At 39.0% G+C, this 14148-nt stretch overlaps 1 protein-coding gene across 2 annotated transcripts in view; it reads right to left on the bottom strand.

Moving 5' to 3' along the window:
• Positions 1–697: 697 nt before the first annotated feature.
• ARHGAP15 (Rho GTPase activating protein 15) overlaps positions 698–14148 on the bottom strand; it is a 618249-nt gene continuing 604798 nt past the window's right edge. For both annotated transcript variants that reach the window (XM_082630937.1, XM_082630938.1), the window contains exon 14: positions 698–1047. In XM_082630937.1, the coding sequence (XP_082487063.1) occupies positions 864–1047 (184 nt within the window). In that variant the 3' untranslated portion in view covers positions 698–863. The remainder of the gene's footprint in view (positions 1048–14148) is intronic.

The following is a 14148-nucleotide window of genomic DNA, read 5'->3' as shown; positions in this document are numbered from 1 at the left end:
ATGCAGGGGACACGGGTTCGTGCCCTGGTCCGGGAAGATCCCACATGCCGCGGAGCGGCTAGGCCCGTGAGCCATGGCCGCTGAGCCTGCGCGTCCAGAGCCTGTGCTCTGCAATGGGAGAGGCCACAACAGTGAGAGGCCCGCGTACTGCAAAAAAAAAAACCCAAAAAAACATATCCAATGGCAAATGTTTTGACCTGCCATTTTTCTTCAGAAAAAATGCCATTCAACATGTATTTGTAAATTTCAGCATCTAGCACCAAGGATAGCTGGACTAGATTTACACTTAACGAAAAGGTTCTTGAAAGAGGAAATATGTCTACTTTGGTTGAGATCCTGATTTCCTTTGTTCTATTTAAAAAGTATTCATTTCTGCCTTCTCCCCTCTTTTGGTTCTACTCGTGTACCTGTGGGTGTATGGGCAGAGGCTTGAGGCAGCCAGGGTAGTGAAGAGGCTCACCTGTGTGGACACATACCCACACTCTCAATCACATTCACACTCACACTCACTCACATGGCTACACATACACAACCACACATCCAATGCCCGGGAGTCGAATTAGGGCTATTTTTGGATATGTGCTGTCCTCTGCACACTATTTTATAGCAGGGAGCATGCATAATGTATGCCTAGAAGTGCTGGAAGGCACAACACTGAAGGGGTTAATGTAGAACACATATAGGCAAATATTGTCAACTATTTTATTCAAATGTTTGGAACTTAAACACAAAGTCATCATTAAGTTTTCACAAAATGAGGCATCTGTCTCTTGAAAGGAAAAAATATTTCAGAAATATGTTTACAGAAACGTAAAAATATTAGGCATCGAGACAGATGTGAACATAGTAACTCGCCTTGTCTGTCAGTCTTCCTCCGAGCCAAAGATCTTACTGTACTCGCTCAGCATGAGCTCGGCGATCTGGTTCTGGTACACCATGTGCACCGCCATGTTCCCTGTCTCGTTTTCAGCTCGCAGAAGGGTGGGTCCAAATACAATCCCTAGGCTTTGTGTGGACATGAGGTTCTTGGATGCTTCGGCCACTATCCTATGGAGAGAGAGAGAGAAAAAAAAAGACTCACTGGAGTTTGAATAAAATTGGGGCTACTTTTGAATTATAAAGTTCTGTGCTCTTGAATCCTTTTTCTTCCTTAAATTTCAACTTAAAGAAGGAGAATAAGGGCAGTGATTGGCTTTGGCAAAACACAGAATGCAACACAAGCAAAAAAAAAAAAAAGAAAAATTCAGGTTCCAGAAAAACCACTAGACCACAGCATTATTTAATCTTCTACTCTGTGTGCTTTACTGTATGGAAATAGAACCTATGACTTTTGGGGGAAGGATTCTATCCCCATAATACCTGGCCATTGTGGGTGCTTAATAAATGTTTGTGGAATGAATGAATGAATAAATTAGCAAAAATGACAAAAATTACTGTGGAGAGTTAACAAGATTCAATCTGTGAAGTGGTTATAGTCAATGGAGGAAACAGGTCAGACATGCACGAATATATAAGAAGCCAAACACAAAAAAACCAGAACAATAGATACATAATTCATGATGGAAGGACCGAAAAAATAATTAAGTTTTTAGTGATTAGCATGAGTAAAGTATTCCTGACAAATGCTAACTGAAATATGTTTTGTAGAGAGGGTAGGTTCTGGGACATTTAGGTGTATAACAAAATTCTAAGTGTCCCTACCCATTTTACTCAATTTAGCTCACATCTCAATAAAATGCAGAAGCCTGTGCCATTTGCACAGGAGAAGAGTCCCACTGGAATCAAAGAAATGTTTGCTTATGTGAGGACTGTGGAGAGCTGGAATACCAATGAAACATTAGGATGTGGTTTTATTACTGGTAACGTCTTGCCTGCTTCAACATGGGACTCTTAAAAAGAAAATAAAGCCCCTTCCTATCAATTGAGACTTTAACATAAAAAAAATAATGCTTATTCTCACCACTGAAAGCTCCTTGGTTTTATATTAAAATTAGGTTTTAGTGATGTTAGGGATATAGGGAGAGCACATGGAAGGACAGGGTGCTAAGAAATACTGTATCTGCATTCCTCCAGAACCCCGACCCAAGGGAAATATAAGCTCAGAGAATAAAGTGGGGCAAAAGAATACTTTCCTGCAAGGCAGTGGGGCATCCAGTCTCAGAGCCCACTGGGGCACTGGCTGAGCTCTAGCGGACTCTGGTCTGCGTGGGCCTACCGAGTCCCCACTCAGAGGAGGCAGGAGGAAGGAAGACTTGCTCTCTTTCCATCTCTCCACAAACCCAGATCTCTGACATACCATTTCTGTGACCAAGAGCCCATGCCTCCTCTCTCCTGAAAGAGACTGAGGAGGGCCAAAGCCTTCAATTTGTGACTCCCCACAAGATGTCAGCAAGATGTCCTTGACCTGATCAATATCGGTAGTAATCAAGCAAAATCAAGTATTATTCTAAGCAATTTTATTTATGTATGTATTTATTGGCTGCAGAGGCATGTGGGATCTTAGTTCCCTGGCCAGGGATCAAACCCGCACCCCTATTCTGTAGTGGAAGCACGGAGTCCTAACCACTGGACAGCCAGGGAAGTCCCTATTATTTATTTTTTATTTAATTTAATTTTTAAATTGAAATATAGTTGATTTTATTCTCAGCAATTTTTTGGTCTCATTTAATCTTCATAACAATCCCATGAGGTAATATCTATTATTTAAGCCCTTTTGACAAACGAGAAGACTGAGGCCAAGAGCGGCAAAGTGCCTGATATCACACAGAGCTGAGGCTCAGACCCAGGCAGGTGGGTTGCAGCTCCTGTGGAAACATCATTGCCCTGGGGTGTGTTATGGCTCCTATGCTTAATAACTGGGCTGACTTGTCACTCTACCATCCTCCACATGGTTATAGGTCCTTCCATAAGGGGGTCTGGAGTTTTATTCCTCACAGCAGCATTGTGATTGACAGCCTGGTTACAATGGATTTATTGTGGGAAGAATGACTCTTCAACTTGGACTAAATATTCAAGATATTCTGCCTCCCATTTTCACTTTTCTTCTCCTTCAAATGGAAAGCATTTGTACCTGTGAGTAATGTTGGCATGACTACATTTCTGGAAGGGATTCTCACATTTAAAGTATCAGTGAGTTATCAGAGACTTCAAGTTTAGAGTTTCCTTTGCAATGTAAGAAACTGTGCCACTTTGTTACTACATTTACCAAAAGTCTGTAGAATGATTTTAAAACACTCTCCTAACCTGGAGTAGGCACAAATGGAGTGGGGCTTTGCTTCTCTTTAACACACCTATTTACCTTGGCTTAAAGTCTCTCTTGAGACTCTCCCAGACCTCTTGATTATAAAAATCACTTGTATGATTCATTGTGAAGGAAGACAGTTTTTCTCTTTTGGATTTAAAGTAATTCCTTTTTGGGATGCTAATTCATTCATTGACTATGCCACAATAATAATTTAAAAATTTGTTAAACAAATATGGAGAGAGATAACATAACTGATCAAGTAATTATCTATTAGGTAAAAGTTGCTTTAAAAACATTACCCATAGGCAGCAAAGGTCTAAGCTGATAAGAATTATCTAGCAGAGAACAGGGCTCAGAAGGCATGGGGCATGAAGATGGTAAAATTAAAAGCAAAAGCCTAGGGCTTCCCTGGTGGCGCAGTGGTTGGGAGTCTGCCTGCCGATGCAGGGGACACGGGTTCGTGCCCCGGTCCGGGAAGATCCCACATGTCGCAGAGCAGCTGGGCCCGTGAGCCATGGCCGCTGAGCCTGCGTGTCCGGAGCCTGTGCTCCGCAACGGGAGAGGCCACAACAGTGAGAGGCCCGTGTACCGCAAAACAAAACAAAAACAAACAAACAAACAAAAAGCCTATTCAAGTATGAAGGTGAATGGCTGATATAGGGCCAACAGGGGAGAAGAAGAACATTAGGACCTGGAGTCCAGGGAGACTGAGAGGGGAAAGGGGTGACCTCAAGACAGATTGATGATGGGAGATATAGTTTCCTAGTTAATAATGGCTATAATTTCAGTCAATAGCAGGAACAATGAGATTTGGGGTAGCTGGGAGCCAGAATTGTGTCAAACTCAAGGTGAGGCTAGAAATCAAGGGACGTCCAAGAGCTGATTATTGGAGGGGACAGTCGTGGCTGTCATTGTTGGAGATTATGGGGGTAGAAGCTGGAAGAGGTCTAGGCTACCTGGAGGAACTGGCGTGACTGGAGGGGTCTCCAGGGCATACAGGAAAGATATAGCTGGTGGGACTTGAGCTGTGAGAGGAGAAAAAGAAGGCTGAAATGGGACTAGATTATTTTTTAATTTTCCCAGGGTTCTTTATGGTTTTCTTGCTCAGCAAACGTCCTGATCTGAGAATCCAGAGCAGGACCAAATCTAGAGGAAAGCAAGGCTGAGTTTCAATGGAGTGAAGAGTAGGAGGCTACAGCAGGCTGTCAGAGCCCCCCTCAGGGAAACGATTCTCTCTTGGCCAGCAGATCATGGGAGAGGACTCCTGTAATGGATTTCTGCCAATTCATCAGTTTCCTAAATTTCCCATGGACAAGTGTTCACTTTGAGCTCTTCTGCGTGTGTAAATGTGGAACATTCATGCCATCTCAACCTGTGTTATTTGTGTCCATTTCTCTTCACACTCTCCATGTGACTTTAATAAAACTAGTTTTAACTAATGGGTGCTTTCAAGTAATCTTGTTACAGTAGATTTTACCAAATAACATTTAGTCTTGTATTCTTGTTATATTTGAATTACTGCAGGTTAAATTTTCTTAGCACCTTGGAATTTTTTCCAAGTTGGGAAAATTAAGTTACTTGCAATAACTTTTAGAAAAATCAAATGTAGTTAAGAAAGAATGTTAAGAAAATGTGGATGTGTATTATACAGACTGCATGCTTTCTTGCCTATTCTGTTACAAAACGTGTGCTTGTGTGTGTGTGTGTGTGTGTATGTATTTCATTGGCAATTTATGTTCTGAATATCAACCAACCAGTAGTTGGTATATTGAGAAATCAATCAATCTTTAGGTTAGAAAAGATGCTGAGGGTGAAGACTATTTTGGGGTCTAAGTCACCAACTACTGAACTATATGATTCATGTAGATAGGCAAAAATATTCTCACATCAACATTCACATTAGATTAAACCCCTTTATAGTAAAGAGTGGTGATAGATATTTCTAGCAAAGAAGGCTCCCAAACTGGGGATGTCTGGAAAATGTATTCATGCTGTTATGGATGTATTCATGCTGTTATAGACTTCACTATTCAAATGTGAACTTACCTACTCTGTACCTCAACAGACTCTTAAATAGTTAAGTGGTTGATTTAGGACCACATAAGTAGTCGACCACAATGTCAAAATACAGCTAGAATACAATCCTACGAAATTATTCAAATCTCAGTTTTTTACCTCAGATCAATGGGTGTCATAATTTCCACTCTCACTGTGAGGACTAGCTGGGCATTGCAAGTGTTATGATTTCTGAAGGCTTCAACTAGTAAAACATATGTAGAGGAGAAATAGAGGCTATCGAAAGAAATAAAAGCCCTGCATGGAAAAAGATGCAATCGAGTATGTAAGATGGAAAACTCTCAGAAACAGTAAGCTGTACTTCCAGTAGCTTAAAATGCAGTTGAGTTGTATTATTGGAGGGGAGGGATCTGATTCAGAAACCAAATACATTTTTACTATGGGTTTGGCAGTACTTCCAAGACAGCTTTCACTAAAGTGAGTTCTGCAAAACACCATCTCTGTGACATACTTCACAAAAATAGCAATCTGGAGTAAGAAAAGTTTTGGAGAAAATTATATGCCATTTTTCTTTCTTGGAAATTTACAATGCACAATAGCATAATAAAGGCTCTGACAAGTCCTGCAGAAAACTAACCCTGTTCATCTTTGTGTAACTCTTGTGTTCCCTAACTTACTTGCATGTTGTGGGTCCTCTTTCTTGAGAGACAATAAGCAGCATATGTTAAGAAATGTTACTTCTAGTGTGCTTTGCTAAGGATCTACTAAGTCTGAAACATTATGGATTTTACCCTCCTATGCCACCCAGGCTTCAGAACTCCGTAGCAGCTAATTCAAAGAGGTCAGATTGTGGTCATTTCTGGCAAGTTCCACCCCTCTGGTAGGGCTTAGATTTCATCTGGCCTTAAACTCCATGACAGTGTTGTAAATTTTGAGCTACAATTTAACCTGTTTTCAGCAAAGAAATGAAAGAAACTCCCTTTTTAGGACAAAACAAAGGCCAAAAGGCAAAAGACCACATCTGAATGAGAAAGGTGAGAGCAGAGACATGGTTGAGAGATTACCATACAGTAAATTGATGGATGGTAAGAAGGTGCAAAAACATTTAGATCTTAGATCAATATTTGGAAATTCTTCTACATGTTTGTTTACTCACCATTAGATTATTCCCAAAAAATCCTTATAGCAAAGATACGTGATTTGCAGCCACATGAAGAGCTCAAAGTTTAGTGCCTGTGAATGCTTGACTAATAGGAAAAAGACCCCAAACTGCAACTCTTTTGAAAAAGGCTATTTATGAACACAGCTTAGTTTAAAATAGCCTGACAAAAATAATTATGATTTTATGAATTTGTTCACAAAATAGCACTTGATATGTGTTCATTTTAAAAGAAACTCTTATACCGTTAAGTAAATTCAAGTTTATAAAATCTTGAAGTGGGTAAGAATTCATTTTTCTGGCAAGAGATCAGAAAGGTGATATACAGTTTACAGCATAAGAAGGAGAAGAAATGCCAGAGCTACTTTTTGTTGGGCCCAAATGGACGGAGCAATGATCCATCAATTTTAGATTATTTTAGAAACAATCTATAACCCAGAGCTATAGATGCTGGACCCCAGACAAAAAAAATCCTCAGAGCCTCATGCTGGGTAAGTTTTTCCAAAAGTGAGCTGAATTGCTAACTCAAAGGAATTTCTTAGTTGCTTAAAATCACAGCCAAATGATTCAAAATGAAAGAGAGATTTACTATAAAACTAAAAATTAATGCTGAATTAAGAAGACCAAAGCATTTAATAATAGTCCAGCTCCAAACAGATATATGGATGCAAACTTCCTTTTAAGTTTGTGCTTTGCTGTTACCATAGTGACTTGCAAAGCAAGTAGAAAGCCACATAATTGCCTGCAGAACAAGCCTCAGGTTATTGGAGGTGTACTAAAAATATTCCCTTCCCTATCTCTGGATTGCTGTGATTTTCCAACACACATAACTTTAGGATGGTTTAACTTGAATGGGGAAAGTGCAGTGGTAAACGTACTTTTGCCATCAGGTCACACTTGCAAAATACGGCTCATCCACTGTATGTGAAATGTTAATTGTGACTTTGACCATTTCAGTGAAGAGAGGCTGTTAAAAATAGAATAAATTTTCAATGTGCTCAACTTATGTTTCCTATGTGCTATAACTACTTTGGGGGGGGGTCCATGCTAACCATATGCTTGCCTACTCTCAATTTGCACAAACTATACTGCTGTCTACACTGGCCTTTTAATTTTTTTTTAAAGATTGGGGACTTAGCAGGAATTCTACCTTCTCCCTTGAAGTCATGGCTGTATGTTAGAAAATTTTTCAAATATTGCAAAAGCAGAAGAGCATTCACAAATGTTTTTGCATTTAATACTAATGTATTTCAAGGTGGTCATTCACTGGTGATCCAGTCATTTTTTATATGCAAATTTATAAATTAATTGATTTAAACTAATTGTAAAGTCTTCAATTTTATACTTAAATATCATATTAGTATTGTTTTCCAAAGTAAGCAAAAAACTATCCTCCTAAAAGGGAATTACTGCTATATTCTGACATTTTTGCTTTTAAATTATCTTTAAAGCTATGTGTATGTAATTCTTTCAAAGCACATCATGGAAAAGGTACTTTATATGGCAGTCGCACATTCACAGGTAACATGGCCTTATTCTTTGCATTTATTGAGTACCCTCTTTGCATTGATTTCATTGCAAAAGACTGAAACATTTTCAATTATTCACTTGTTTCATATTTATATTCATTGGCCATTACAGGGAGAGTCTAATGTATCTTTAAAGCAATATTCAGAACAATAAGATAGGAGGAGTGATAAAATAAAAAAAGTGACTAGGGCTCCCCTGGTGGCGCAGTGGTTGAGAGTCCGCCTGCCGATGCAGGGGACATGGGTTCGTGCCCCGGTCTGGGAAGATCCCACATGCCGCAGAGCGGCTGGGCCTGTGAGCCATGGCCGCTGAGCCTGCGCATCCGGAGCTCCGCAACGGGAGAGGCCACAACAGTGAGAGGCCTGCGTAACACACACACACACACACACACACACACACACAAAGTGACTAGCCCATAGACTTCAAAATGTCTTATTTCTGGTTGGAATATGTATTCTATAAGGTGATAACAACCATGGATAAAATGGGATATCATAGCCAAAGCCCTTACATAGTAGATAATACCAAAAGGAACACTAACAGTAGTTACTATTTGTTGAATATCTTTTATGTGCTAATCACTGTGCTTCAAATATATCACAATTTTCAAAGGTAGACTTAAAAATCAGCTTTAATTTCTTTTGTTATGATTATAAAGTAATACATTCTATTAGAATTTGAAAATTTAGTAAAGTATAGTAAAGAAAAAACCACACCAGCAACTGTAAACAGTAACTCAAGGTACCCATTATTCATTCATAAAAACCTGTTACTCAGTAGGCCTGCTATTACTCAACACCTGCTAGGTGCCTGACGCTGTTCTGGATGCTGAGGATGGTGCAGTGAGTAAAACAAAGTGCCTGCCCATATGCAGCATACAATCTAGTGGGGGAACCAGACAATAAACAATACGCTAATCAGTATATGGTGTGGTTTCAGGCACTGAGGTACTTGAAGAAAAACTAAGAGAAGTGGTGGTTCTTCCACTGACCCTGGGAGGCTTTTAAAAGTTTCTCATGGCCTAGAATCCATCCCCAGAGATTCTTCTTTACCAAGAATGAGTGGAGCCTGGCTGGCTGTAGATAATACAGCCTCTAGATTATTCCACTGTGTAGAGAGGTGGAAAGTGCACATGTGGCAGATAAGGTGCTCAGAAGTTCTTTCTAGGGAAGGGACGCTGGGGCAGAGACCAGCTTATGTGCACAAACCAAGGGAAGGAAAACACCAGGCAGGGAAAAGTAGGTAGAAAGCCCCAGTGGTGAACCACCCCAGTGGCTGGTTCTAGGAATAGAGAAGAGGAGAGTGAGGCAGCGAAGGTAGGAGATGCTGTGGGTGGACTCATGGGCCTTGGTAAGGATTTAGGACTTAATTCTAACAGTGATGGGAATTCAACCTTGGGTTTTGAGCAAGAAAATAACACTGCCAGCATTTAATATAAATGTATAAGTAATTTATTTACATACATATTCAAGAAAATACTTTCTATAAAATTTTGTATTCAACGCTTTTCAGTTCTATCATGAGCAATTCCCATGTTTTATATAAGTAGTATATATTTTTTACTCATTATCTTATATGGGACAGAATGGGCTGTACCCTATGATTTCTTAGTATAAGTGAAACTGATGTATTAAAAAATCTTTTTGTGTATTCTTTCTCCACATTTTGGAGTATTTCTTTAGGCAGTGGTTTCCAAATAGGGGCAACTACCCACTCCCACTCCCCCTATTAGGCATTTGCAATGTCTGGAGACATTTCTGACTGTCATGACTGGGTGGGGTGGGGGAGTTGAGTTGCTATGGTATCTAGTGGGTACAGGCAAAGGATGCTGCTAAACATTCTACAATGCACAGGACAGTCCCCCAAACAAAGAATTTATCCAGCCCAAAATGTCAATAGTGCTGCTGTTGAGAAACCTTGCCTCAGGGTAAAATAGTAGAAATGTAATAATTAGATCGATGGTTCTGAAACTTTACCATTCATGAGAGTAATTTGGAAACCATATGAAAGGCAAGTTTGCTGAACTTCACCTTCAGATTTTTGGTTCAGCACCTGTGGGGAAGGACTTGAGAATATGCATTTGTCACAAGTTCCTAGAGATGATACAACTGGTCCCGGGACCACACTTTGAGAACTTGCGCTAGATTAAGATATGGGCTCTCTTCTCTTAAAATATGATAACGTGGGATATGTAACATGACAACCCATAGTCCTGTTAGCATTATTATCATTTGGTTTTATTCTTTTTAAAATAATTGTTAACTTGATAGGTGAAAAATGATTGTCATTGTTTGAATTTAGGATTCTTTGAAGTTAGGAAATGGGGAAGAAGTTAAAAAAAGACCAGCCATGTGGATTTTTTCTTCTGTGAACAATTGTTCATATCACCTGCCTTTTTCCTATTGAGAGCATATCATTTTATTTGTTTACTTAATCCACTTACTTATTTTGTATAACAAAACTAACACATAGTCTTTAACAGTGTGCTAATCAGGAGTATGTAGAATAAAAAGGTAAAATACTCTCTGGTTTTCTAGTCAAACTCCTTCATGATAACTATAATTAACAGATGGGTGTTCCTTCTGGATGTTTTTCTATCTATCCATCTACCTATCTATATATATATATTTTCTTTTTAAAAAAGAGTGAGATAAAAAATACATAATATGGTACAATTTGCTTTTTTCCCCCTTAACTATATATCATGGGAATCTTTCCAAGTCAGTACATATAAAAATACCTCACCCTTTAAAAAAATGTTGTTACATTTCATAATATGGAAATAATTTATTTAACCATTCCCCTGCTGATGGACTTTTAGGTTGCTTCTAATTTTTGCTATTACAGACAATGCTACAATGAACATCCTTGTACATAGAGATTTGTGAGTTTTTATGTATTAAGATACATAATACTTCATTACTTTTGTTGTACTTACATTCTCCCAATTCTTTTTTTCCTTAATTTTGTTTATTTAAATTTTGTGTGGTCATATCTGGCACTATTTCTTTTGGAATTTCTATCATTGTTTTTGTTATTATAAAATTCATCCATTTAAATAAATTAGATAAATGTCATTAATATTTTTCCTAGTTTTAAAAAATGATTTCATTTCATATCCTCTAATTCATCTCAGTATATTTTACTGTTTGAAATGTGATGGTAATCTCAATCTTCTTTTTCTTCAAAAGCTAGCTGATTCCCCCAACCACATTTCTTGAATAAATTGCCATTCTCCATTGATTTGTGATGCTACCTTCCTACAACTCACAGACACACACAACTGGTATTTTTACTCTGTGGATGATTTCTGTGTGTATTCTTAACTAGTACTTTGCTGTTTAAATCATGATAACTTTAATATACATTAGGAATCTTCCCATTTTTTCTTTTTCAGATGGGAAGGAAAATTTTCAGATGGACAAAAGGAGCCTGAGAAAGATTGAATAATTTGATCAAAGTCATGTAGTTAAGTGGCAGTAGCACCTAGATGAAGATGCAGATCTTTATTACTCTGGGAGATAGATATTCTTTCCACAAATAACTAAGATTCAAGAATTTGGGGTTTGAAATCAAGGGGTTTCTTAATGTTGAAGCCTGAGGCAGACGTGGAAGAGAAGTGAGTCAGAAAGTCGGCACAAGTCTTGGGTGACATATTTTGATTTTTTTAATCACCTAACTCACATCCAAGGATATATTTATAGGGATGAGAAGGGTGTTCAGGTGGAAGAAAAACCAAATTAATACATATTGTCTTTTTCTCCAGATTCACACAGTGTTTTAAACTTCTGAGAGCATTCACTTCTCACTGTGAAAAGAAATGCACTATTTGTGAGATTGGTTGAGAGTTTCAGCTATTGTTTCCCTCAGATGTTTTCTCTTAAGCTTTAAAATGGTTTTAGCCATTCACATTTGACCATGTCAGCAGTAAAAGAAGTCTTAATTTTTATTCCCTGAGCTCTGTTGATCTACCAATAACCATGGATAATATCACCATCCTGGGAAGACATTGCCCTGGATTTAGGGGAGAAAGGCTAGGAAATGTGTTACATGTTGGGAGTATTTTTAGAAAAGAAAAAAATATATAAGACTGTTTATTATCCTTTACTTGGAATTTGTCCAATAAGGCAGTTAAAACACTAGTATGTGCTAGTAACATTTTATATAGAACATTGGGGGTTGTGTGTGGATCAGCATTAATTAGGCCAAGCAGAATAAGGCACCTAATTATAAGACATTAGTGGAAAATATAACTTAAATATTTGCCTTGTGATGTTAGATAAAACTAAAAGGAATACTATCAATATGCAAAGTCAGGATTCATCAATCTCTTTTTTTTTTTTTTTTTTAATTTCTTTTCACATAGGTGAAGAGAACAGCTATTCCGCTAAGGGCATCTATCAAATCTTCAGCAGTTTTCTAGAAAATTGTTTCCTTATTTAAAAGGTCCCAGAATAGCTGAAAGAGAATCAGTTGTAGTTTGGGTGTCAGCATTCATTCGTCCACACTTAATTTTACTTTCTGAGGAAAAATAAGCTTTAGATGTTTTTCACAGTGACTTGACTCTGAGAGGCTGCACAAATAGAGGCTCCAGGGTGAATGTGTGAAGCAGAGTGACAGGCTCCTCAGTGACACAGGGCAGGGACTGATGGTGTTTTGGTTTGGAAAAAAGAACAATTAGGGAAGCCATGATGACTGAAAGCAAAAAGCCATGATATGGAAGAAAAAGTCTACTTTCCTCTAGTAAATCCAGTTCCTGGAATCAGCCCAGAGACAAATTTCAACTCCATATGATGAATTAGAGTTATGAAAATAGACTAGGCTCCTTCAAAAGATTCACAGTTATTATAGAAAATTTAGAAAATGTAGATGAGTCAAAATAGAAACTAAAACTCCCTGATAATTCCATCACTTAGATATTACTATTATTAATATTTGGTATAGATTTTTCCAAATGTATACTAGAAAAATAGGGGGACTATCTATCAAGGTTATTAAATATTCTGCACTTAAAAAGAACATGAGTTCCCCATCAGGAGGCATTCAGAGATGTTGCAGATTCCCGTATTGAATGGCAAAGTGAGTGACATTTAAAGTGTGGTTTGGGGGCTTCCCTGGTGGCTCAGTGCTTGAGAGTCCGCCTGCCAGTGCAGGGGACACGGGTTCGAGCCCTGGTCCCGCAAGACCCCACATGCCACGGAGCAACTAGGCCCGTGTGCCACCACTACTGCGCCTGCGCTCTAAAGCCCATGAGCCACAACTACTAAGCCCACGTGCCACAACTACTGAAGCCCATGCGCCTAGAGTCTGTGGCACAAGAGGAGTCTGCGGCACAAGAGAAGCCACTGCAGTGAGAAGCCTGCACACTGCAATGAGGGGTGGCCCCCGCTCGTCGCAACTAGAGAAAAAGCCCGCGTGCGGCAACGAGGACCCAGCGCAGGCAAAAATAAATAAATAAATAAATTACTAAATAAATAAATAAATAAATAAATAAATAAATAGATAAAGTGTGGTTTGGTTTGGGCTTCCAGATTAATGACGAAAGAATGAACATTCTGGGAAAGTCAAACTATCCTTAGAGATAAGGTGGGATAATATATAATAACAGGTTTCTTCCCCACCCTTCCTTATGCCTCTTTCTTTTCTCCAAGATTCAATCAGCAGCATTGTGTCCTCAGGGGAGGGATGGTACAACAGAAAAGCAAAGAAAGTGCTTTGGATTTTTGTAAGCTATGACATTTGAATTGAAAAGGACTGGGCCTAAGTGCCCTGGACTCAGAGTTGCAGCAATGGCTTAACCAATAGATTGGAAGGTAGATCAAGAGCCAGGCTACCCTGCTGCCAGACAAGAGAAAGATTTCTCTGGATCGGTAGAAAGAGACTTAAAAAGAGAGCTGAGACTTTGGTGAGGTCCCATGAATGCGGCCCAATTCTGAGTCCTTCTTACCCCCCTTCCCTGGGGATGCAGGCTGTTGGAAGGTTTGAGGATTCTGAGATCAGATAGACCCATATTCCCCTCCTTGGGGAAAACCTAGGGTTATAAAAAAATTCCAGACTTCCTCATGTTCAATGTATCCGAAACAAAGACAAATTACTGCATTGCGTATCTACGCAAAGGTGGCATAAGATAACTCCACAGTGTCTGTCTGACCAGTGACTGAAACCAAGACCTGAAAATGGAAGTTGGGGATGACGACAG

This window comes from Mesoplodon mirus (genome assembly GCF_964341445.2).
Source record: "Mesoplodon mirus genome assembly, chromosome: 8".
Lineage (NCBI taxonomy): Eukaryota > Metazoa > Chordata > Mammalia > Artiodactyla > Ziphiidae > Mesoplodon > Mesoplodon mirus.
This window is presented reverse-complemented; position numbering and strand designations above follow the sequence as displayed.